This window comes from Pan paniscus, chromosome 8, assembly GCF_029289425.2.
Source record: "Pan paniscus chromosome 8, NHGRI_mPanPan1-v2.0_pri, whole genome shotgun sequence".
NCBI lineage: Eukaryota > Metazoa > Chordata > Mammalia > Primates > Hominidae > Pan > Pan paniscus.
In genome coordinates, this window is record NC_073257.2 from 87,590,265 (window position 1) to 87,616,561 (window position 26,297).

A 26,297-nucleotide genomic window follows, 5' to 3' on the forward strand; every position below is an offset into this window, starting at 1 on the left:
AAGAAAACTCATGTCTGCCTGGTATGGTGGCTTGTACCTGCAATTCCAGCTATTTTAGGAGGCTGAGGCGAGGGGATTGTTTGAGTTCAGAGTTTGAGATCAGCCTGAGCAACACAGTGAAACCCCATCTCTTTAAAAAAAAAAAAAAAAAGAAATCTCACACCCACACGTGGATTTGTAAGCACTCCATGGCCCCCAAGTTGGAAGTCCTTATTTATGGCATAGGACTTGATCTGGGCTCTATCACTAAGAAGCTGTATTGTGCTGGGCAGGGCTCTGGAGTCTTAGTTTGCTTGTATAAAACATCGGAAGTTTTGACAAACTGGGTCTCTATTAGATTTAGTCCTTGGTCATTCTAAGAGGAAAGAGCCCAGTTTCTGCATCTAAAACTCAACGTCTCTGCTATATATATAACAGAGGTCTTGACTGATAATATGTGCAAGACAGTAGTGCAGGCTGGGGTGAATGGGATGGATTTTCTGGTGAGTGCCATGGACCTGGGGTTCATTGTGAACGTACAATACAGAAGAAGCTGCTGAATTTTTTTTTTTTTTTTTGAGACAAGTCTGGCTCTGTCGCCCAGGCTGGAGTGCAGTGGTGCAATCTCGGCTCACTGCAAGCTCCGCCTCCAGGGTTCATGCCATTCTCCTGCCCTAGCCTCCCGAGTAGCTGGGACTACAGGCACCCACCACCACGCCCGGCTAATTTTTTTTGTATTTTTAGTAGAGATGGGGTTTCACCATGTTAGTCAGGATGGTGTCGATCCCCTGACCTTGTGATCCTCCCACCTCGGCCTCCCAAAGTGCTGGGACTACAGGCATGAGCCACCGCGCCTGGCCAAGAAGCTGCTGACTGAGCAGAGATCCTGAGGGAAATCGAAGTCCCCAGATAGAATAGGGCCTTATAGCCACAGTCTCTCTTTGGCATATGGTTTCTGTCTCAGCTTGGAAGCAGAACTTAATTTATTACACAAGGAACTGTGAAGAAAGATGGACCCCAGGTAGAAAGAGGAGAGATTGCTAGATTGAACTTAGAGTCCTTTATTTTTTAGCCTATATCTTCTTGAGTCAAAATTACTTTATTGGAGTCAGCTATTTTTCTGTCCTTTCTCCTTATTTTCTCTCCTCCTAGAGTGAAGTTACTGAAGGAGAGTGGATATAGGATATTGCATTGTCAGCAGTTTGTCCTCATTGGATAGGAGAAGGTTGAGAGATGACTGGAGATGTTGAGGGTGTCAGGGTTCAGTGCAGCTTGTATTAGGTTGCACCATGTAAAAGAGCTATTTTGTGGTTCTAAAATGGTTGGATATTGGTAGTTCACATAGTTGAACCTAATATCTGAGGATGTAAGATGGCCACCATAGTCTTGTTTCCCATGAGGAAACACCCTCCTGGGGAGTCTCTCTCTCTCTCATTCTAAGAGATCTTTGTCTATGTGTGTGGAAGAATGTGATTTGTAGGGAAACCAGAAGAAGGTTATAGCCGTGTCTTGGGCTTGAATTTCGACCTGGGGGTTGAGCATGTTGTACTTTAGGGAAACAGCATGCATTGTGGCCCACTGGTCAACTCGGCCTCATGGGTTTATTTTATGGTTTGAGGATTAGTTGCCAGTCTGCCCACAGAGTGCTGTTTGTAAAAATGGGTTCCAAAAACTGGGTGATTAGGGTAGTGAGAAAGTCCACTGACCTTCTCACAGGTTCTGGAATCAGTTCAGATTCAGTTCAGTTCAGCCTTTTAATATTTGGGCACATACAGGTACTTAATAATAAATAATCTGTAATAAATAGAAGAATGCCCAAAGAAATAGCTTTGTGCACAGAGTGGGATTGACTGCCAAAGGGCCTCTGGAGGAGGGACATTCAGGAGCCCCGGACACACATCGTTGCCCTGTTGCCTTCAAATCAGCTTTGTTTGGGTGTGGAGGGCATTTTGTACACAGTGGCAACTGGATGGGATTGGTGGTCTGGGGAGGTTTTCTTTTCCAACCCTATTTGTTCCAGCACCCTGAAGGTTGGATGCTGGTAAGTGCATCTGCTGTGTCTTTTATGAGGTAATGTGCATACCAGGGTACTGGAGAGCAGTGGAGGAGAGGGAGAAGAAGGGGCAGAGGAGCAACTGTTGCAAAAGCCCCTGAGTGAGAGGGCGATTGTTGCGGTTATGTCAATGTGCCCTGATATTCAGGTTTCTTTTGGACACCTGAATCTGGCCAATTTTAGTCCAATTTCCATTGTCCTGGGATTAGTCTTCATCATGTTAACTGTACCAGTAAAGGGGAGCTGTTGGTGGAGTCCTTGGAGCCCCCAAAGCTGATTTGATCAGGGAAACAGTCACAAGTGTGGCCTTTTTGTGTGTGAGAAACATGCGTTTCAAGTTGCAGAAGCAATCATTGGATCAGTAATTTCAGGGTTGGGAGCAGCTGGGTGATTTCCATTTGCCACATTTTTTCTGTTCCATTTAATTTCCAGGTGTCCTACATAGGCCAGGACTGCAGAGAAATTCCAGAGCACCTTGGCAGGGACTGTGGACATTTCGCAAAGAGGCTTGATCTGAGCTTTAATCTTCTGAGGTATGTAACCTTCACAAGATGTAGGCCAGGCCTGGGAGGCCCAGTCCTCCTGGGTACTTTAGGGCCAAGCAGATAAAAGTCAAATGTTCCAACTCCACATAGGTTGTCCTTTTATGCAGCAGAAGGCTCTGAGATGCGTGGAAACACACCCCAAAGGTTTCACTGTGTCCGGTGACTCCTTGGCTGCCTTTTTTTGTGCTGCTGAAGAGGCAGGCAGCATATTGAGCCTCATCCATTTCACACGAGTTCCTATGAGAGAGCCATCATATTTTCACTGTGTTCTTTTCATTTCTCACGGATACCTGTGCAGACAGGTCAGAATACTCTTGGGGAAGGAATGAGATGAAGCCTGCAAGAGTGTTTTGGGGTGTCTAGGTGTGCTTTTTTAGGATAAACACATGTCCCAAAACATTCGTCAAGTCACAGGTAGGGTGTGTGTATGTGTGTGTTTTCTTTCTTTTGTCTTTTTATGAATGGGAGCTTTAAATATTTGTGATGATAATTTCTCCCAGATGGTGTTTCAAAGCAATTTAAATACTGCTGGTGTGGAGTGGGTGGGAGGAAAACTCTCTGACAACTGTTCCAGTCTTGGCAAAGGTAAGTGTGATCTTGTATATTATTCCAGTGGAGAATACAGGCAGTTATTTCCTTTCTCCCTAAAAGGTTATGCCTTGCGCCTGGTTTGGGGGCTTGGAGGAAAGAAGTAAGAGGTACTTGGAAAGCAGGTGTCAGTGGGATAAGAGCAGGGGTCAGGCAGGGCGATCGCTTTTCCTCCTAACAAGCTGGTGCTACCCAGGGCTTTTTCCTCCATGCCCTCCTTGAGAGCTGTGCTGCCCTCTGAGTGGGACAGACTGTCCTGGGGTCAAAGGAGAGATAAGAACCTGAATTCCATTCCAGGGCCCAAGCACTTTCCTGCTTCTAGGCCTTGCTGAGTCAGGATACTTGGGAATTAGGAATTTGTAATTGGAAAATGGAACACAATTCTGGAAAATGAACACAACTCAGGGTAATAAGGCACGAGAGGTGGAAGAGGATTTGTTTGAGGTCAGCCAGCGGAACTCCTTGGATGCTGCTCGGGAGCACATGGCCACACAGAGCTGTGTTGTTTCCAGGAAAGGGGCACCCTGAGGGTTGTAGTGGATGGAGAGTGGCCGCTGTCTGTGTATTCTTCCTTACTCCCAAAGGGTTTGTGTGCATCTGGGGAGAGGTGGAAACTGACAAGTTGTAAAGTAGTACACAGGGATGAGAGGAAGCCAAATAAATACATGCTGACTCTAGAGAAATGAAGGATGTGTTTTTTGTTTCAATACCTAAGGAGAGGACCGAGTGCGTGGCCTTGAGTGCTCCAGCTTCCCAGAGCAGACTTAGGCAAAAGGCTCCCTTTCCTGGGCATGGAAGGAGTTCCTCCTGTGTGACCAGCCCCCAGGGGCTCAGGGCACTGGAGCTCGGGTTGTGGTTGCCCTGAGTAGTTAGTGGGAGCCGGATGTGGATTTGAGGAGGCTGGACCCCGTGAGGGAGCATCAGTGCATGCGGATCATGGGACTGGGCTGTTGGGTTTGAGGAAACACAGCCATCTTTGTGATGTCCAGGGGCCCCGCCTTTCTTTGGGAGAGGAGGTACTGGACCTTGGGAGGTGTGTATGTGTGGCAAGAAGGGGCTGTTGGCTCTGAGGGGCTGGATCTATATGGATTTGTTGTAGGAAATGACACATACTAGATGCAGGAAAATTTCGTAAGGGGGTGGCTGAAAAGTGGATTCAGAGGGAGAGCACTGAAGATTTGTATTTTCCTTTGTTGAGAGGAGAGACATTTCTGTAGTGTTGAGTTTGAGTTGGTTTCACATCTGGTCAGGAGCCTGTTCTTGTCCGTGTTGTGGTCAGTGTGTGAACTCCACACTGGACAGTAGCTGAGTTTGGGCAGGGATGAGGAGTGGAGGGGTGAGGTCTAAGGTTCAGAAAAAGTTTGTGTTTAAGAACTTGGTTACGCTGGAGGCAGTTGCAGACCAGAATGGAGAAAAGCACTCCTGACTTGAGTTGGGTGTGCTTGGGACTGGATCACCTTTGACCTTCTTTATTTACCTAATTGGAGGGAAGAGCAGGGGAGGCAACACTATTTCTCTTGGGTGTTAGAAGAAGATTCGAGCTTATTTGGGCACTGGTCTCTATCTTTGCCTTCAGCTGAATCAACATCTAAGATGTTTTAGATGCTTAGCTAATTCCTCTTAAAAAAAGAATAAGCAGAGGCCGGACATGGTGGCTCACACCTGTAATCCCAGCGGTTTGGGAGGCCAAGGAGGGCAAATCACCTCAGGTCAGGAGTTCAAGACCAGCTTGGCCAACATGGTGAAATCCTGTCTCTACTAAAAATGCAAAAAATTAGCTAGGCATGGTGGTGGGTGCCTGTAATCCCAGCTACTTGGGAGGCTGAGGCAGGAGAATTGCTTGAACCTGGGAGGTAGAGGTTGCAGTGAGCTGAGATCATGCCATTGTACTCCAGCCTGGGCAACAAGAGTGAAACTCTGTCTCAAAAAAGAAAAAAAGAAAGAGAAAAAAGAATAAACAGGAGAAGGGGAAAATAGGGAGAAGAGAAGAGACAGGAGATTCTAAACTTACCTTCCAAATGAGTGGGGATGGAGTGGATGACCCAAGCTCTCTAGGCTTCAGGGATCATGATATCCAAATGAAATATTGTAAATCCACATCCCATGTTCTATAGAAAGTTTCTACCTAGGCCCCTCTGCCCCTCACTATTTCCGTGGGATTGCAGGGAGCATGTTTCCCAGTCAGGCTGCCCTGCACCCAGCACACCGCAGCTCCCTGACCATCTTTCGGCTCTGTTGTCTGCTATTCTTCCTCTTGAGCAGCCTGCCTGGCCCCACTCGGGACACATCCTTCATTTCTCCAAAGCCCAACACCATGTTATTATGTATTGAATTGTACTGCCAGCTGAAGGTGTAGTGAAGAGGGCTGGGTGGTAATTGTGGCACACAGCAGGAGATAAGGTTGGGATAGCACTGTTCCTGGACATTTTTTGGGTTCTGCTTGCCACAGAGAATTTCTCCCTGGCAGTGCTTCTAATTAGGGTCAGGCCTCCTGCATGTGACTAATGCCTCTTTCTCCCAGGCCCTTTCTCTCTTTTCCATGCCACTTACCATCTTTCCAGAGCTATCCTCAGAAGCACAAAATTCTTCCTTTGTTATATATAGAAAAATTAACCCTTTCCTCTACTTTTAGAACATCTCTACAGGCTTTCTTTCTTTCTTTTTTTTTCCTCCAAAGAGTCATATCAGGATATTGCCTTAAACAGAGCAATACCTTGATAACTAAAAACTTTGCACTCCTCTAGGTTGCAAGATCAGCTGCAGTCCATTTGTGTTTTAGGTCAAAGTTTACTTTTAGGCAAGGAGTTCTGTTTATTCAGTTTTTATATAGCTAATACATGCACATGGCACAACCTTTAGAAGGAGCAAACATGCAGTGAGAAGAAAGTCTCATTTACACCACGTCCTTTAGCCTCCCAGTTTCCCTTTGCACAGCTACGTATTGTTACTCAGTTTTTGTGTCATCTTCCAGAGATATTCCATGCATATACTAACATATGATTTTTAATTTTTTTCCAACTTTATTGAGGCATAATTGACAGCTAAAAGTTGTATCTGTAGCATACAACATGATATTCTGATACATGCATACATTGTGAGATGATTACTGAGCTGAAGCTAATTAACATATCCCTTACCTCACACAGTTCCCTTTTTTGTATGAAGAGAACATGAATGATCTATTGTCTTAGCAGATTTCAAGTATACAATACAGTAATATTAACTATAGCCACCATGCTGTACATTACATTATGTTTAAGTTCTTGATCTATTTTGAGTTGATTTTTGTATATGATCTGAGAAAAGGGATCAATTGTTTTGTATATGGTGTGAGATAAGAGATCAGTTTTTTCTTCCACATATGGATATCCAGTTTTTCTAACACCATTTATTGAAGAGACTGTTCTTTCCCCTTTGTGTGTTCTTGACACCTTTGTTGAAGGTCAATTGACTGTCAATGCAGATTTATTTCTGGGCTCTCTATTTTATTCCGTTGGTCTATATGTCTGTTTTTATGTCGGTATGTATTGTTTTGATAATTATAGCTTTGTAGTATGTTTTGAAGTCAGGTAGTGTGATGCCTCTAGCTTTGTTCTTTTTGCTCAAGATTGCTCTATTTGGAGTCTTTCGTGTCACATGAAATTTAGGATTTTTTTTTCTATTTCTGTGAAAAATGCCATTGGAATTTTGATAAGGAGTGCATTGAAACTGTTGATTGCTTTAGGTCATATGGGATATCTTCCTTTATGTGTGTATCCTTCAGTTTCTTTCATCAATGTTTTGTCGTTTTCATTGTACAGCTCTTTTACCTCTTTGGTTAAATTTATAGGAATAAATTTTATTCCTATAAAATATTTTATTTTTTCATGTTATTGTAAATGGGATTAAGTTTTTGGATAATTCTTTGTTAGTGTATAGGGATGCAGCTGATTTTTGTGTGTTGATTTTGTATCCTCCAACTTTACTGAATTTGTTTATTCTAACAGTTTTTTGGTGTAGTCTTCATGGTTTTCTATGTATAAGATCATGTCATCTGCAAACAGAGACAATTTTACTTCTTCCTTTCCAATTTAAATGCCTCCTATTTCTTTTTTTGCCAAATTGCTCTGGCTAGGACTTCTATTACCATACTGAATGGAAATGGTGAGAGTGGGCATCCTTATTCCTGATCTTAGAGGAAAAGTTTTCAATTTGTTTCTGTTGAGTATGATGTTAGCTGTGGGCTTGTCATATATGGCCTTTATTATGTTGAGGTAGATTCATTCTATACTTAATTTGTTGAGAGTTTTTATTATGAAAAGATGTTGAATTTTATCAAATGCTTTTTCTGTTAATATGGTATCTTTTATTCTGTTAATGTGGTATATATTATATATCAATAAATGTGGTATATCACATTTATTGATTGCGTATGTTAAACTATCCTTGCATTCCAGGGATAAATCCCACTTGATGATGGTGCATGATTCTTTTAATGTGCTGTTGAATTTGGTTTGCTGATTGTGTTGAGTATTTTTGCTTGTATGTTCATCAGGGATATTGGCTTGTAGTGTCCTTGTCTGGCTTTGGTATCAGGACAATGTTGGTCTTGTTAAGTAAGTTTGAAAGTGTTCCCTCCTCTCCAATTTTTGTAAGTGTTCGAGAAGGATTGATGTTAATTCTTTAAATGTTTGATAAAATTCACTAGTGAAGCCATCAGGTCCTGGACTTTTCTTTGTTGGGAGATTTTTGATTATTTATTTAATGTCCCTATTATTGATCTGCTTGGGTGAATTTTTTTATGTGGCTGGATTTGTATTTACTGCTTGCCAAGATGTTAGTTAAAAGAAAGGCACCAGGTTTCAACCACTCATATAAGGAACATCCTTCTTTGTTGTCTTGTCATTCATTCTTATCCATCCACAATCATTGTTAATTTCATTCATAAAAGAGATAGTTCTGCTGATTCTACTATGGCCACCTGTTTATGCTGGAAAGGAGGGTAGTTATGGACTTATAAGTTCTGGACTTTTGTTTGAAGTTACTGTATGTATTTTTTTCTTCTCATTATACGTCAGAGTCTTCTTTCCTGCATTAACTATGGCAAATCCACTTCTGTGTTAGTTGGATTGTCCAACAGTAAACTGGTGACCTCTCCATGTAGAAGGTCATGGATTTCAGGCTGTATTGTTTTTGTGACTCTTTCCTGGGGGAGAATTAAAGTTACTGGAGCCAGTGTGTACCCTGTCAGGTTAGAAATTGGAAATGGAAGCAAGAAAACAGGCCCAAATGAAATTTCTGGCTCCCTTAAAAGGCTCACACATTCCTCTTTTCTGCTTTTTCAGCCTGGATCTGATTCTTCCTGCTGTGATCAGCCAGGAACCAGGTCAGCCATAGTGACTGTGAACTGGATTGAGTTCTCTGGACTCAATTCTCAGGGTCAGGGTCTTGCCATCCACCTTGGAATGAGGATAGAGGGTTTAGGGAGCTGATCAGGTAACAGCCAGGGGGCATGACATTTTGTCCCTTGAAATTGAATGCATTAGTGAATGTGAGTCCAATGTCTACATCTGTGTGAAATTGTATTTAAGATCTTTATTTTTTAAGATAATTTTTATAAGAGTAACAGTAATTAATATAGAAATATTGGAAAACCCAGAGAAAGTATGGAGGAAACCATCTTCCTCTGAAGTCACTGATAATCTTACCAACCAGAAATCACCATTGTTATCATTGTATTGTCTTCCTAGTCTTTTACAATGCCAAATACTTTAAAAAATGATGCCATTGTTTACATTGTGTTGGAAGCATTTCCCCATCTCAATAAATACTTTACTGCATTACAATGTTTTTTTAAGACAGGGTCTCACTCTGTCACCCAGGCTGGAATGCAGTGGAACGATCATGACTCACTGCAACTCAACCTCAACCTCCCAGGCTCAAAAGATCCTCCCACCTCAGCCCCTTGAGTAGCTGGGACTATAGGTGTGCACCACCACCATGCCTGGCTAATTTTGTTGTTGTTGTTGTTGTTAAATTTTGTAGAGGTGGGATCTCCCTATGTTTCCCAGGCTGGTCTTGAACTCCTGGGCTCAAGTGATCCTCTAACCTCAGCCAAAGTGCTGGGATTACAGGCATGAGCCACCATGCCCAGCCTGTATCACAATTGTTAAAGGTTTCTCAAGTCTTTCCTTAGTGTTGGACATTTAGTTTTTTTTTTTTTTTTTTCCAAATTTCTACTATTATAAATAGCTCTAATATAAATATCTTTGTAATACTCATTAATGAGTATGTCTCTGATTAGCTACTTTGACAAATTCCTAGACAAAATAGGGCAGCTTTGGTACAGATGTCAGATTACCCTCTGGAGAGGTGATACCAGTTTCTTCTTCCAAGAGTATTTGAATGTCCATGGTCCCAAATTCTTCCTTGAGCTTGCTCATATTTTACCTTTCCTTTGTTAATTAGTAAAGATAATTCTGTGCTTTAGCCGGTGTTGGTTCCTTAATCTGCTCAACGCAAAGAGGACATTTTAATGAACTGTTCCAGCTTTTTAGTTTCCCATCTCCCCTGATTGGGGCAGGGCAGAGTTCTCCTTGGTGGCCCCATTCCCCTCCCCCAGGGGCCCTGAGTGGGCTGCCTGCTTAGCTTGTTGAATACAGCAGGCAGAGCAGAGCTCCCATGGCAAACAGTGATAAATATTCCCATGTCAACCTGGCAATAAAAGCGAGAGGGTTTAATTGATCTATGGCAACAGGAAGCTTACGTTTTAAAAATTAAATTCTTTGCAGCTGCATCTTATTTTGCATCACTCTGATAAATGCATGGGCTGGAGAATTGCTTAGCAGAAAGTTTCTTAGGTAGAGCTTGCTTGTTGCTTCCTTGGCTTTGGCCAGGATGAGGGTAAAGGGCTTTGGAGTTTGGGAAACTTCAGAAAAGAAACAGTGGCCTTGCCCTTTCTCCCCTGCTGCAGGCAATGAGGCAGACACCTGTAATACTGTCAGAGCTGCTTTGAGGACAGACACACCATACTTTCTGTGTCTCTGTTATGAACTGCTAGACAGAGCTGGGCTGTTAACTTGCTGCTCTGTTGGGAAGATGGGCAGTGTAATGAAAAGAACCAAGGCTTTGGGGTTGGACCATCCTGGCTTGAAATCCTGCTTCTGTCACTCACCTGTTGGTTAACTGACTGTGGGCTAATTGCGGAAGTGTTGAGTGCTGTGTGTAATGTGCCTTCTAAATTACCTGGCATATAATGGGTCTTTAGTAAACATAGTGCTTAGAAGATGGTGCTAGTGAGGCTAAGAGCCTGGGCTTGACCCTCCATGAGGGCCATTTCACTATGGTTGTCATTGGGGCTCCTCACAGATAGTCAGGATTTCATCTCCTTCCACACATAATGTGTTTGCATATCTCAGCATTCTTTGGTATGAACACTGGGCAGAATCTGTAAGAGCCAGTAAATGATTTGCCACTTCGTCTTTTAGTAATATGATCATCAGTCTTGGGTTCTGACTGGAATGAGTATAACCCTTTGCTTATCTGTTGTGGACATAGATTTTGAATGAGAAATACATCTGTGTTATAAGATTTTGGAGTTACTTGTTAATGCAGCATAACCTAGCCTATCCTAACTAATATACATACCTTAGCTTTCCAACTGTCCCTGATATTCCATAGGCTAAACCAGCTCACCTCATATATATTTTTTATCCCTGCCAGCTAGGAGCATATATTTGATCATGTTCCAGTGGGATTGGGGAGAGAAAATTCCCCACCCAGACTCTCAGGAGAACAGTTCAAAGGACATGTTCTGTTGGTAGTGGGTCTTCATTAAATACTGGCTTTGCAGCCAAGGGCCTTATTCATATTTATTTCCAACCTCAAATGTAGTGGTCTTATTTGGGAAGCATGCTGATATTGGGGTAGGGGAGGCAACAGAGCTCATGTCTGTAAGCCTTGAGCAGAAGAGGTGATGGTAGAAAAGATAGACTTTAGAAGATAAATTGTTAGTGAATTTTCAATGTAGTTCTAGGGCATTGATATATCCTGACTGATTCCTAGGAGGCAAGGTTCTATGTATGTTAGAACCAGTGTTCTCTTTAAGCTGAGCAATGCAGTAAAAAAAAAATTTTTGTTCCAAGAATATCACTGGCCATCCTGGTGTCTCCAGCTACCACCAGAACATACAATGAAAAGATGAAGTGGAAAATGACTTGGTGGGTGATGTATAATGTCTCAGTTGTGACCAGCCTGGCCAACGTGGTGAAACCCCATCTCTACTAAAAACACAAAAATTAGCAGGGCGTGGTGGTGGGTGCTTATAATCCTAGCTACTCAGGAGGCTGAGGCAGGAGAATTCCTTGAACCCAGGAGGCAGAGATTGCAATGAGCCAAGATCACACCACTGCACACCAGCCTGGGCAACAAAGCAAGACTCCATCTCAAAAAAAAAAAAAAGTTTCACTTAGAAGACTTTGATTCTCTTTACTTACACTTTCTGGAGTGACCTCCCTGCCTGTAGAAGTGTCAAAACAGTCTGACTAGCTTGGGCGTGGTGGCTCACACCTGTAACCCAGCACTTTGGGAGGCTCAGTTGAGCCCAGGAGTTTGAAACCAGCCTAGGAAACATAGCAAGACCCCATCTCTACAAAAAATACACATAATTAGCTGGGTGTGGTGGCATGCACCTGTAGTTTCAGCTACTTGGGAGGCTGAGGTGGGAGGATCACTTGAACCCGGAAGGTAGAGGCTGCAGTGTTTGTGCTACTGCACTCCAGCCTGGGTGACAGAGCAAGACCCAGTCTCAACAACAAACAAACAAAAATCTGACTCAATAAGGGAGGGAAGAGCACTAAGGCAGCAGGTTTCAGGCCAATGTGAGGGTGGTTTTTGTGGCACTCCCTCCTCCCTAAGGCTTCCTGACTTCCTGGATTTCTACCCAGAGAAAATGATACTTTGTGCCACGGTAAGACTGGCCCAGGAGGTGGTGGGCAACTGGAGAGAGTTGCTAAGGGGCCACAGGACTTCCCTGAGGTTCACTTTCTTGAATGATGATGATCCCTGTAACTTGCAATATAATTTAGAAAGTGCTTTCATAAACATTGTCTCCATATTTCCTGCAGCATTTGCCTCTAAGATAAGACATTCCTAGACTTTTGTATAATGCTTTTTATTTCCCCTCTCACCCATTTTGCTGTCCCAGAATCTTGGGGTTTATTTTCCTGTCTTGTAAAGTCTCTCTCTCTCCCTGAGCTGTTGGAATTTGGGCCGCACTGCCCCACCCTCTCCCTCTGCCCTGCTGTCTGTTCTGAGGACATTATCGTGCATGTGAGTGGTGCTGCCTTCCACATTGTCAGGGTGGCTGTTAGGAGCAGTGGTGATTTGGGGGTGTTAGGAAGGAGACTGGAGAATTTAACCCTTTCAGACTTTCTACTTGCTAGACCTTCAAGTTCTCAACCAGGAAATTGTGCTACTATAGAGGGCATTTTATTGTCACAGTGATGGGGGTGGGCTCTACTAGCATTTAGTGGGTGAGGCCAGGGATGCCAAATGTTGTCAGGGCATAGGACAGCTTTGGATGAAAGGAATCCTTCCCCCACCATGCCAACTACAGCCTGTTGAGAAAGACCTCTGGGGCCCTGTTGGAGATGGCTGGCAGAATGGTTCTCTTGATGAGCTTCATGATAAAGCAGACTTGCCAATAATACCAAGAGAGAAGACTGGCTCTACTCTCCAAAGGAGTCCAGGGACAGAGAGTCAGACAGATGACATCAGAAGTCATGTTTAGGCTGGGCGCAGTGGCTCACGCCTATAATCCCAGCACTTTGGGATACTGAGGTGGGCGGATCACTTGAGGTCAGAAGTTCAAGACCAGCCTGGCCAACATGGCGAAACCCCATCTCTACTAAAAATACAAAAATTAGCCAGGTGTGGTGGCATGCGCCTGTAATCCAAGCTACTCGGGAGGCTGAGGCAGGAGAATCATTTGAACCCAGGAGGCAGAAGTTGCAGTGAGCCAAGATTGTGCCACTGCACTCCAGCCTGGGCGACAGAGTGAGACTCCATCTCAAAAAAAAAAAAAAAAAAAAAAGTCGTGTTTATTTTCAGCCAAGATTATCAAGTATACACTACATGCCATGGCTGGGCAGAACACTTACATATGTTATCTCATTTACTCCCAACAACATTTTGAGAATGGAGCTGTTCTTATCCACATTTCACAGATGAAGCAACTGAGGCCCAGAGAAGCAGAGTAATTGCTTGAGACCACCCTGATAGTTAAATGGGAGAGCTGGGATAAATGGCCCCAGTGGTCTGACTTCAGCTTTACAGTTATCCTAAACTGCTTTTCATGGTGTAAATCTTTTTTCTGTGTGTGGGAGAAGACAGCTACTGCCAAGCCTGTATTTACTTTTGGGTGGGGATTGGGAGGGAAGTTTCCTTCTTTTTTTTTTTTGAATCATTAAAGCCTGTGGAAGTCACTATACCAGGGTCTGAGTAGATTTTGTTGCCCTGAGTTCAAGACCCTAGAGGCCCTGAAGTCATACGTATATAGCATTTCCTGCTCTCTCCCATTTCTCTAAAACCTTTCTGATTTGGAAAGTTTGGCGAGGCAGGACCTCATGAGGCCTGGGAGGTGGGAGTTTCCCAGAGAACTTATCTTCTTCTTTCTTCCTCTCCCCTGCTCTGTGAGATGTGGTTCAGATCAGAGGTCGCAGCCGTGGGACAAATGGCTCAACAACTGCTGACTGTGGTGCCAGCCTTGGGACTAGGGGACCTTGAGATGGACAACTGCGTGCTTGAATTTTGAGTCTGAAGTGAAAAGAAGAGGTGCGTGGGGGTGTGTGTGTATTTGCACATGAACTCACTTGCCTGCACACACCCACCATCTGAAAGGCCTCTTTCCTCTCCTCAGGGACTGTAGTGTTGGTGATTTCAGCTGTTCCCTGCTCCTTGATGATGAAAGGGGAGCGATTATGCTTTTTGCTGGGTGTCTGTGTTTAATTGCAGGGATATAATAACTACAAATTCTCCCTGGCCGAGACTTTTCTAATAAAAGGTTTCTTCCATCCCAGCTGCTTTCTCTTCCCTTTCACACCCCCACCCCCATCACTGTCCTAGCACAAGGTCACTTAGGGTTTTAAATGAGAGAGAGACACACACATGTTCAGGTTTCGCGTAGAGTGTTTTTTTAAAGCTCCTCCTCCAGACCCATCATTATGGAGATCAGCTGCTTGCCCCCACCTCTGCACCACCTCCCCTAAGCTCCTTGCTGAGTTTATACAGAACCCAATTTTTCAGTCTCTTGGGTGTCTGCTTTTTCTCTGGTTCTGAAGAAATAAGAGACGGGTAGAACAGGGAAGACCAACAAAAGAGGTTTAAAAGAAAAAAAAAATCACCAAACCATTCCTGAGATAAAGCAAGACTTATTAAACACAATTGGAGGGAGGGCAGGAGAGGGGGTGTTAACCCCCACACGGCCCGTTTCCTGCAGCTGGAGAAGTGTTTTAAGAAAATGCACCATTGTTAAAACTTTCTTTTTCCTTGATGGATTTATTTATAAGGTAGAGAAATATTTTCCCCATAATTGGGTAACTCTTAATAGTAGCAATTGCATATTTATCAGTGTGAGGGGCTGTTATTAATGTAACTGTCAGGCCCAAACACATTTCTGCATTAAATCCATTTAGTATGTGCATTATTCGGGCTCGAATGTCACCGGGACATCAAAGCCCCGTAGGCATGGAGAGCTCAGTGCCCTGCTGTGGCTGCCGAACAGGCCCTTGATCAATAAATGTAACATGTTAATGCAGAGCAAATAGAATAAAAGATTTCTTTGACAAGACATGAAAAATCACCTTGTGGCAGCTGGCATGTGATGCCGTTTCTGGGGAGACACTAGCAAAGTTGATCTGACAAGTAAAGAGGAGAGATGATGGTTGTAAGGTGCTTTTGTTTCAAACTTCTTTCTTGACCTGTCAGGTTTTGAAGGCGCCTCAATGGCTCTTTTTTGTCATGTGAAAATTGTAGTCTTAGGTAGTTATGAAGCAGTTATCTCTTCTCAAATTGTGAATGCTGCTGTTTAATTGATTCACTTAGCATTTGAAACTGTCACGCATTAATAATTGCGAAATCCTGTAGATACTGCGTGAGTGTGTCATGCTTAAATGTGTAGTTATCAGAAAATTAATATCCTTAATGAACCGGTGCTTTCAAACTAACATTGCATGAAATCTCTTTTGCCCTTTCATTTGCTGAAGCCACATCCGCCAGTTTGCCGAGAATCACCTCTCGACAGTTTGCTTTCTTGATGCCCGACAAATGCCAGCTTTGCTGTGGGTACATCGCGTGCTCAATGACAATAAATATAGTAATTATACTGGAGTTAGTAATTAACATAATTGTAGTCAATTACGACAAATACAGTGCAGAGCTAAATAAATGAGAGGGGAGAAATTAGCAAGCTAATTGATTTATCTTTACTTGGCTTTCTATTACAACTGGCAGGGCTGTTTTTCTTGGGGTAGGGGGAGTGGAGGGGAGAAAAATTCCCCACAAGGATTGTTTACAAATAACTGATTTTGTTTTGAAGTTGCATTTGACTTACTACACTTCATCCCCTACCCTGCTTCTAAGGGGAAAAAAAGAAAAGAGAGACTTTAAATGCCAAGGGAACATTTTGTTAATTTAGCTACATCAAGCTGAATGCTGCAGCTAAGGCGAGGCAGGATTTAGCTTTCGCTATGTCTTGAGGAGTTATAATTTTTTCTTCTCAGCTATTGCTCTGGTAAAAAAAAAAAAAAAAGCATTTTTTTGGTGTGTGTGTATGTGTGTGTTCTAAGTCTCCATCGGTGAGGTGGTGCTGTGCTGGATAGTACATTTGGGGGTTATATGTGCATGCTAATTTGCTCAATTCTGTGCCGTTGGCTTGGTGTAAGAAGTGGGCATGTTTTCCTTGGTTCAGTCCCACTTGGTCTTGTTATGCCTTTTTCTTTCAGTACCCAAGGAAGGGACGGAGGAAAGAAGCGGCCAGCGTTGTTGGAGAGGTCAAGGGAGGGGATCCAGTGCGGACCCTCTGCTCACTTCCTCCTTCGCTACACTTCAGGATTTGCCTGGGGTCCTGGGCTGTCACACTCCTGAGGCTGCGTGGAAAGTTTTTGTTGGGGTCTCGATGCCCATTTATTTTGAGCTGGTTTATTCTGTGCTGCCTGGAGCCCTGGTTAATGGTGTTTATCGCGCGTCTCTGTTCTTTGTTCACCCTTTTCAACGTGATTGCTGTTCACGCCGCTAAGGGAGAAACTGCATGTTTTGAGACTTGGGGTCGCATCATAGCCTTGTTTTTTCTTGCAAATTTTAGAACAGGATTTTTTTTCCCCCTTTGCTTCTTGCCACAAGATAAGGGCTAGTGGCCAGAGCCTTTTTTGGATCGGGTTTTAAAGCCTTACCCTTGTCTTACCCAAGGTTAAAACTCAGTGATTTCAGGATATGACTTTTTTTTTTTTTTTTTTAATGTATCCAGTATCCATTGTCAACCTTACCACCACCCTAGGTTATTCCTCTGAAAATTCAGCAGTTTAGCAAAGCAAAGATTTGTTTAGCTCTTCTTCCTGGAGATTTCACTGGATAGGTTTCTAGCCTGACTTGAAGGGAGTTTGAGGCAGCAATTTTAATTCTGTGTTGTGCATATAATCCTTCATGACCTCATGTGGAATTCAGTTTTCCAACTGCATTAAAAAAGCTGCCTGTATTTTATTTCATTGGGATGCACTTGGACACTGCTTAGTGTGGTCACTTGATTTGGAAATCAATTTCTGATATGAAATATTTATATACAAGAAAGCATTTAAATTATTTAAAGTTTACAAGCATAATGGTCTTTCCGATGGAGTCTCAAATTATTTTAGTAAATGTGGGGATCTTTTGAGAGGAAAAGACTTGTATATTTGGGGTGGCTGGAGGGGTAATGTTACCTGGAACTTCAGCCTGATTTAGTTTAATATGGGTCAAAGAGAAATCAGATGAGTCATATATGCAGCTTTGTTTACCCAAAAAAGATAAATTTCAGATATTATTGTATACCTCCAACAGGGCATCCTTCTGTGAATGCCTTCAGAGACAGAGAGAGAAAATGTGTGAAGAAGAGCTCTGGCGGTTGACCTTTGTCCAAATGTGGCATTTATAGTAGTTTTGTCTCTGCCTGGAGTCTCTACCTAGCTGCTGGTTTCCTACACTGTCTTTTCTTTTGAATTTCATAGCAAACATGAGTGGGGAAAAACATAGGTTGATGGCAAAGGAAGCTTCTTTTCATTTTTATTCCTTTAAAATTAAAGTTGTGCTAATTGAAGCTAGCTTTAGTTTGTCCCCGTACTGCTAAAGAAATGAAAGCATGGGATCATTTAGATGTATTCTTTTCAAATACAGTGCTGTTTGCAAAGGTGCCATTTTTTTCCCGAAGACTTTTCTATTTCACTTAGACATACAACCCTCTAGAGGTTTAAATATGTGAGTTTTGAGGTGCTTTGTTCCTCAAAAACCCTAATATGTTTTTTTCTTTTAACATTTGTTCTGCTTCAGCTCTGTTGATTGAATGTATTAAAATGCATTTTGGGGGTTGGTGGAGCAGAAGGTGAGAGGGGATGGGGTGTGTTAAGAGCTTTTGCTGACTTCTGAGGAGATAGATGGTTGGGCATTGCCCACTCACTCGCATGTCATATGTAGGGGTACAAAGTTGTGATCCCTTTCCTCACCCATCATAGGGGCCATGGCTGACACCTGTGTAACAAAAGACAGGTTAGCAAGAGAAAAGCATAGCAAATTTATTTAATCAAAATTTTATGTGACACAGGAACCTTGTGAACTGAAGGCCCCAAAACCCAGGGAATATGATCTGTTTCTATGCTAAGGTTTGATGAAGAATGGACAGCCATGTAGAAATGTCATTGGACAAAAGGGTATGATCTAATGGTAACAGACGGAGGGGGCAGGGAACCCAGCAAGTCCTGCCTGCCTGGATTCTTCTTGGCTTCTCTGTGTAGCATCCTTCCTCCTGGCTATAGGGCAGGACGCTTCTGGAATGAGGGTCTTATGACCAACTATCAGACAAGGTAGGTCAGAGAATTTCTTTGTAGCCAGCTCCTACACAGAAAGGTGGGGGAAGGTTTGAGTAATATTTTTAGGTTTTATGGTTTGTTTTAGGGGAGAGGGGTTCTACTTTCTACAGACCCACCTTGGGGAGGAGGAATTCTGGCTTCTGCAACTCTCACTTTGGGGAAGTAAAACGGGCAAGAGTCGGTCAGAGAGGCCTTGCATCCGAAGCAGCCTCTGAGACCTTCCCGTCTCCTTTAGTTCCAAGTACTCAGCATGCCAAAGCACCATACTCTGGGGTATCGTTTTCCGAGTCCCAACACAGTCTTTAAGGCGGGGAGGGTGCACTGGGATTGCCTGGTGGGGTGTTAATTTTGTTCCAGTGACTTATTTTTCAGAATGTATTCCCTATCCCTTCTAAGTGCTTCCTCCGAAAGTGCTGTGAGCCAGGAGCCTGGGCGGCAGCCATCTTCACCTGTGCTGGCAGTTGGATCACGAGTCTGTCCTGGTTGGCTCACGTGAATTCTTCCCAGATGCCTGAGGTGGACCAATATCACAGAGAGCTAACCATTCTTCCAGTTGTAATTGGATATAGCAAATCAGTACTCTGAATTCAATTCTTTCAGGCTGGGCTTTGGCAAGAAAAAAATCAGCCTTACCTGGGGTATAGAAAAATGGAGCCTGGCAGTGGCTCCTGAAAGTCTTTTGTCAAGTGCTCTGCCTCTGAGGAGCACTGTATTTGTTCCAGCTTGTGTCGTGAAGCCCAGAAGAAGGACAGTAGGGGTAAATTTAACCATACACACCAAGGCTTTTCTTATCTTCTTCCTCTAACTGGTGGGTAGAAGTCAGGCCTGGGCCACTTATGTTTTGGAGGATGCCAGTAGGGTTACAGTGGTCTTTCTAGCTGCCTGGTACAACGGGACCCCTCCTTGGAGGCACCTGAGCTAGGTGGTCTTTCTTTAGGGTCTTGTCATGGCTTGTACAGGCATGGCAATAGACTAATCCTTTGACTAAATGAGAGTGGGAACTGCCCAGAATAGCATGATTTCCCCAGAACTGTCTTCAGATATACTCAAAGGCTGAGAACTTGACCACTGTCCCTTGCAGGTCTCCTCCTGTTTATTGTAGATACATAGGTATTGTTGTATACCTTCAGGTATCGAGAGACAGAGTTCCTGCAAAGGCCCCGAGTTGGGTTCCCAGCACGTGGACCTTACACCTGTGATGTTTCCCCATTTGAAAGCTCACATGCTCAATGTGGAGATAAGGCTAATACAGGTGAAATTATTAGAGAACAATATGGGGCCATGGTCAGATTCTCCCTGTGGACTTTGAGAACCTTTCAGTTCTCTCCTACTGGGGAACATAGCGACTCTGTCTACTGCCTGGGAAGCTTATTGTCTTTGAGCTAGTGAGTGGCATTGGGGAGCTATACATGGAGAGAGGGTTCCCAGCCAGCCCAGCAAAGCAGGTAAAATGACCCAGGTGAGACCTGGGTTGGCTCCTAGACAGGGGCATACCTTATGTACACACAGGATAGCACAGTCCAATTAATTGCCAGGAGTATAATAGAGGTTCTCATGCCCAAGAAGTTGTCAGAAGGGAGAGCATCTTCAAAAGAAACTTCATGAAGAAACTGAGACCTGAGCCACCTCCTGGAGGGAGGGCAGGATTTTCCATGCTGCCTTAAGACTTCGGAGCCTGTACAACATCAGGGCTTTGGGGCCAGGATTTTCCTGAGTAGGAATGGTGAGAACCTGATCTGTATGCCCTCAGGGGTGGGTTGGAATCCACAAGAGAAACTGGAGAACAGGGTAAGTTTCTTCCCACATCCAAAGACATAAACCCTTTTGCTGTGTAGCGTAGTGGTGATTCTGGGACATAGAAGCTGGCCATGCCAGAGTCTTTCAGAGAGGCCAGCCAAGTAAGGACTCAAGGTATGGGTTCTCCCATCAAACTTTCACCCTGGAGTGACAGGAGTTGTGGGGGAGACAAGCCACCTCCAGCGGGTGGAGGGCAGCCCATTCCCAGGCTGAGCAGGGCCTGCGTTTCAGCCCTGACACATATACGCGGCAATTACGCTGTTAGAAGGGTCACGGTTAATGCAGTTCTTCCAAGACTCCTGCCACAAGCATGTGCCTCTTCACACCCAGCAAGGCCCTGTGGGCTGGCTCTGTGCTCGTTCAGAAGGGGAGGAACCAAAACTTGAAACCTCATCTTTCAGAAATTGCATTTATTTTCACTCTTTCATGCCACAGTGTTTCTGCAAGGCCAGCACTTAGGGGTACATTCTTCCCTGGGAGAATTGGTAGATTATTGATTCTGTGAGTGCCTTAGGGCCTTTGCAGAAACTCTGTCTCCCATTGAAATGTATGCTTTTCCAGGATGGGATAACAGCTTCTCTTTCAGAAGTACCCAGGACAGGGTTATACACTAGGTAGGTGCCCCTCTATCAGAAGACACAATCTAACCTGGGAATTCTTCTTTTGCTAAAATGGATTTTATTTTATTTTATTTCGTTTTTTGAAAAAGAGCTTGCTCTTTCGCCCAGGCTGAAGTGCTGTGGCACAATCTTGGCTCACTGCAACCTCCGCCTCCCAGGTTAAAGTGATTCTCCTGGCTCAGCCTCCCAAGTAGCTGGGATTACAGGTGCGTGCCACCACTCCCAGCTAATTTTTGTATTTTTAGGAGAGTCAGGGTTTCACCATTTTGGCCAGGCCGGTCTCGAATTCCTGACCTCAGGCAATCCACCTGCCTTGGCCTCCCAAAGTGCCAGGATTATAGGCATGAGTCACCTCACCTGGCGGTAAAATGGATTTTTAAAAAAACATGGTAATTGCTTATTCTAGAAGAGGTAATGGTACTGGTGACTCCCATTCATCTATCAGTTTTCCCTGATGACCTTCTTGAATCTTTATGGCAAGCAAGGTGTTCTTTCCAGCTTAAAGACAGAGAACAAAAATGTGCAGAGGTTAAAAGGCTTTCCCAAGGGCATGCAGCTGGTCAGTGGGGGGGGACCAAGATCTAAACGCAGCTTTGCCTGACTACAAAGTCGACTGTTAGCTCCTATACTGTATTCTATTTGATTGCATGTTTCCCCTAATTCAAATTCATTGTTGTCCTAAGATCTTTATCTGGCAAACTAGTATAGGTTGACTGAGAAGAGGAAAATTGTCTTCCAGGCTCATGAAAAGGGGACAACCCCTACAGCGTAGTGGTGATTCTGGGACGTAGAAGTTGGCCATGCCAGAGTCTTTCAGGGAGGCCAGCCAAGTAAGGACTCGAGGTATGGGTTCTCCCATCAAACCTTCTCCCTGGAGTGACAGGAGTTGCGGGGGAGACAACTAAGGCTGCTGTTGTTTTGTTTTCTTCCTAAACTTATATTTCACCTTATCGTTTTTTCAGGAGGAGATAAAACTGTAGGCACTGAGGCTGTACATTAAATAATAGTGTTTTAAAAGTCTATAGAAAATTAGGTTAAGTTTTATTGTCCTGTTCCTTTATGGACCACCAGTTTTTGGTTCTATCTCAGATATGTTTTAGTCCTCTTGCTGCTGCCGTTTATCTGGACGGCATTTTCCATCTGTTACAGGCAAAGAATATTGTCCTCTTTTCTCACTCCTCAGAGTGTTTCTGGGTTCCAGGGGAAAGAGGTGATTTGAATGCAAATGCACTGTAAATCACTAACACTACATAACTCTAATGCATTACTGCCATTTTTTCTTTTTACTTTTAATTGAGAAACTGAACTCTTGCTAGTTTGAAGCTCAGAGTCATTGTTGGAGACCAAGAAGCTGGGGTATTTCTGGCTGGAGGATGATCTGGTAGAAAATCAAGGAGATCATTAAGACACAGGATGCCTGAGTATTGAGTATTGAGTATTTGTCTTTGTTCCATCACAAATCGTCTGTGAAATATTGAGTAGGTCATTTAATCTCTGTTGTCATTTTCCAAATGGGAGATAGAAGGAGTTGTGAAGACCAAATGAAATACTAAATGTAAAAGAGTTTTGTTCCTGTAGAAGATATACTGAAAGAGTAGATATCCCAAAAGTAGTTTATTTCATTTTTGATTCTTTTGACTTTGAGCAGGTTTATCTTTAAGATTATTTTGCTTGGGGTCCTATGGCATTGGTTGTTTATAGGTTTGGTTTTGCAAAGTTAGGGCTCTGTGGGGGGTCTACTTCCTGCCAGACTGTAGATTGCAAAGTTATGGACTTGGGTCTGAATGGCCAGGTTTCCCTTGGGCAAGGACAACTGAGAGTATAACATTTTCCAATTCAATTATGTTTTAAAAGGGAAGAGGGAGGAAGCAGAATCTTCATTAGAACAAAATAAACATGATGATTATTAGCAGTGATAGGATACTAAATAAGGTATGTCATTATAGTAAGATTTTAAGAAAGCCAAATGTCAGAGTAAAATTCCATATCTTATTTAACAATTTTGAGGCATGATTTTTATCTAGTTGTACCTCTGAGCTCAGAGAAGAATTTTATCACCTAACCCTCTACAGCAGTTTCAACATAGATGCACCCCACCCTTCCCCAATTTGCTCTTCCACAGACTGTACCTGATGGGACAAGCTTTCCGTCAGGTAGCAGGAGGAACTAAATTTACTCTTCCTGCCTTGGGCTTGAGAACAGTTATCTTCCTGGTTCATGTAGTATCAAAAGGAAGATCATAGACCTTGCAAGGAGCAAGCGGCTATTTTTACAACCATAAAAAAAACTCCCATCTGATTTTTTTGTCTTTACTAAAAGTTTTCATTTTATGCAATTTCTGATCTACCTTGAATTGAATGGTTCAGTTGTAACTTCAGGGTCTGCTTTAGATTTTTTTTTTTTCTTTTAAGGACTTGTTAGAACCTCTTTACAGAAGATGATTGTAAAAATCACAGGCAGTACGCAGCAAGATGGAATGTGGAAATTTGAAATTGATTTAATATTAGGAAAAAAACCCGCTGCTTTTAGAGTGTTAACTAGTCAGATTGGCTAGGTGCAGTAGTTCATGCCTGTAATTCCAGTACTTTGAGAGGCTGAGGCTCACTTGAGGCCAAGAGTTTGAGACCTGCCTGGGCTGAACATAGTAAGATCTTGTCCCTACAAAAAATTTAAAAATTAGCCAGGCATGGTGGCACACACTTATAGTCCCAGCTACTTGGGAGGCTGAGGTGGGAGGATTGCTTGAGCCCGGGAGTTTTGAATTCTGCAGTGAGCCATGATTGTGCCATAGCATCATGAAAGGGAGGCCTCAACCATACCTCTTTATCACAGTGCTCAACTTCTCCTGGGATCCCCTATGCTATGCTTCACAAAAGCACACGCTTCCAAAGGACCTTAGGTTGGTTTAATCCAGTGGTTTTTCAAAGTTATTTTTCTAGCAGCAGAATCCTTGTCAAACAAATTATAGAAAGCCCATTATGGAATACAAATATGTATATTTTTTAAGCTCAGCAAAAACAGTGAAACTATTCAGATGAACACTGGGTGTCTCAGTTCGTTTTGTGTTGCTAGACAGTATACCTGAGATTGGGCCATTTATAATGGACAGAAATGTACTGGCTTATAGTTCTGGAAGTTGGGAAGTCCAAGATCTAGGGGCTGCATCTGATGAGGGCCTTCTTGCTACATCATCGCATGGTGGAAGTGCAAGGGCAAGAGAGCAAGTGATTGAACTTGCAGCCTCAAGCCCTTTTATAATCTGCGTTGCTCCAATCATGAAGGTGGAGTCCTCATCACTCTTATTAATAAATGCTTCGTATTAGGCTCCACCTCCTAACACTGTTGCATTGGGGATTAAGTTTCCAATACATGAACTTTGGGGAACACATTCAAACCATAGCACTGGGTTTGGTATTAAGGTTAGAGACAAAATGCAGTTTTATACTGGCCCCAGCATTCAGATTATTCTTGTATTTGGGTTTGAGTGTGCAATATTTAAATGTCAATACACTCAGTTAAGTATTTGCAAATAGTGACATTTATTTTCCCCTTAAAGTTCATCCTGTAATATCAGATTATTGTTTAAATAATTGTAAGAAGAAGCTGTATTTTGAAAAGTGAGTTAATGTGATTGCGTAAGTTAATATACCAGTATCTTCTAGTGTGTTAAAATTTGGTGTAGTATGTCTTTGGGAGTACATACTGCCTTTTAAATTATGTTTTTTAAATAGTTAAAATAATTTAAAAGTTAAATTCAAATGAATCATTTGGAGAAACTCCGAAAGCCCCTTGTGGTACCCTAGGGTTCCATGGAACACAGTTTGAAAAACACTGGTCTAACATTTTCTTTTAATGAAGGAAATTTGGGGCTCAGAAAGTGCAAATGGTGGCTTGGTGTGATGTAATAGGAAGTTAGGCCAAATAATTTTTTACTTTTTAAAATTAGTTTTTCAAACTGCTTTTAATTTTATTTTTTGATTATAATATTCCTTTTATAAAAAGTTTAAAAATACAGAAAAACATACCAAAGGAAATAAATAATCCATAATGTTTATGCTGAACAATTTTTACAAAATTGGGATCAGGCTGTATAAAAGGTCTTGACTTCTGTTTTTTCTCTTAATGTCTCATGATTTTTTTTTGGTTAATATGGTTTTTTAGTGATTACATAATATCTTTTCACATAAATCTGCCATAATTTACCCATTTTGTAATTGATTGACATATTTATATATTTTCCACTTTTTGGTGTTATTAAGACATGCTGTGATGAACATCTTTGTTTGTAAATCATTATTTCACTGTTTTCACTGTTCTGTTTGTTTCAGCAAGATAATTTCACAAAGAGTGAAATTACTGAATTAAAGATCGTTATAACAAAAAAGGTTTCCCATGAAGCCCTCGTAAGGGAAAATAAATACTAGGTTCGTGGTTGAGGCCCCTATAACAAAAGACAGATTAATAAGAGCATACCAATTTATTTAATAGAAATTTTACGTGACACAGGAGTCTTCAGAAATGAAGACCCAAAGAAACAGGTAAACCTGTATATTTGTTATGCTAGGTTTGATGGATAAGTGGCTCATTGTCGAGAAGTGTGATTGGAAAAGAAAGCATGATCTGTTGATATGGAAGCAACTTAGCAAGGCCTGTTTGTCCAGTTTCTTCTCTGTGTCCCTGGATCTTCAAAGACAAGGGGTTTTTTTTCCTTTGGGTATAGAGAGGGCTCCTCTTTAATGAAGGTCTTCTTTTTTCAGAGGTGGAAGGCAGGAAAAAATCAGAGAATGATCTTCCTAGGTTTCATGGCCTACTTAGGGGAGAAGGGCAGTGGAAGGTGAGAGAGACCTGCCTGCTTCTGCTGTTTTCTCAAATGCCAAGGTACTTTGGGGGTAGCCTGTCCTGAATCCCATCACCCCTATTGGATTCTTCCTCCATCTCTCCTAGGGAGAGTCTAAGGGTTGGAGTGTTCTCCTTCCCTATAGGAGTTGGAGGATGGGAGCTCAATGAGAAAAATAATCTTGAGCATCTTGATACAAGCCTGTCCGAGTTTCCTCTCCACAGGGGAATGCTTGTGTATGCTTACACTGGTCCAAACACAGAAAAACTTGCAGATCTGCAGAACACCTCGTGGGGAGGGGAAAGCTGTTTTTCACTCAAGGCTGGCTCACTTCTGAGGCCGCTGCTGGGACAGGGAACTCCTAAGGCTCACTCTGGGTAGCTCTTTGTCGAAGGGGGCATTGGCCAGAGCCCTATGAGGCGGCGGCCAGGCTAGTGAAGGAGGCAGAGCAAGGAACTCAAACCATTTTCAGCTTTTCCTTTGCAGATCCAACCTTTTAAGCATACCTACATTTACCTGCAATGGCAATCATTTTGCATTTTAATGACAAATCAAGTACGCTAACTTGCATTTGAAACGAAAGTGCCTTAAATGTCTCTGGCTGTCAGAATGAGATGTTAGGAGCTTGATGAAAAGCGAACAAAGAAGACAAAGTATGAAGGCTGGATACAGTGCAAAATGAAATAAAACCTTGTATGGCCTGTCAGGGGTGTCAGTTGATATTCATATCTAAAGCACATTATAGCATTACTTTGCAGCTCATAGCTTACTCATCTGTCTTTTTTA

The 26,297-nt window shown here is 42.8% G+C and overlaps 1 protein-coding gene across 3 annotated transcripts in view; it reads left to right on the forward strand.

The window, feature by feature from the left end:
- Positions 1–26,297, forward strand: part of LRMDA (leucine rich melanocyte differentiation associated) — a 1,137,585-nt gene that overhangs the window by 15,463 nt on the left and 1,095,825 nt on the right. For all 3 annotated transcript variants that reach the window (XM_063607438.1, XM_063607439.1, XM_034930898.3), the window contains exon 2: positions 2,465–2,565. In XM_063607438.1, the coding sequence (XP_063463508.1) occupies positions 2,465–2,565 (101 nt within the window). The remainder of the gene's footprint in view (positions 1–2,464; positions 2,566–26,297) is intronic.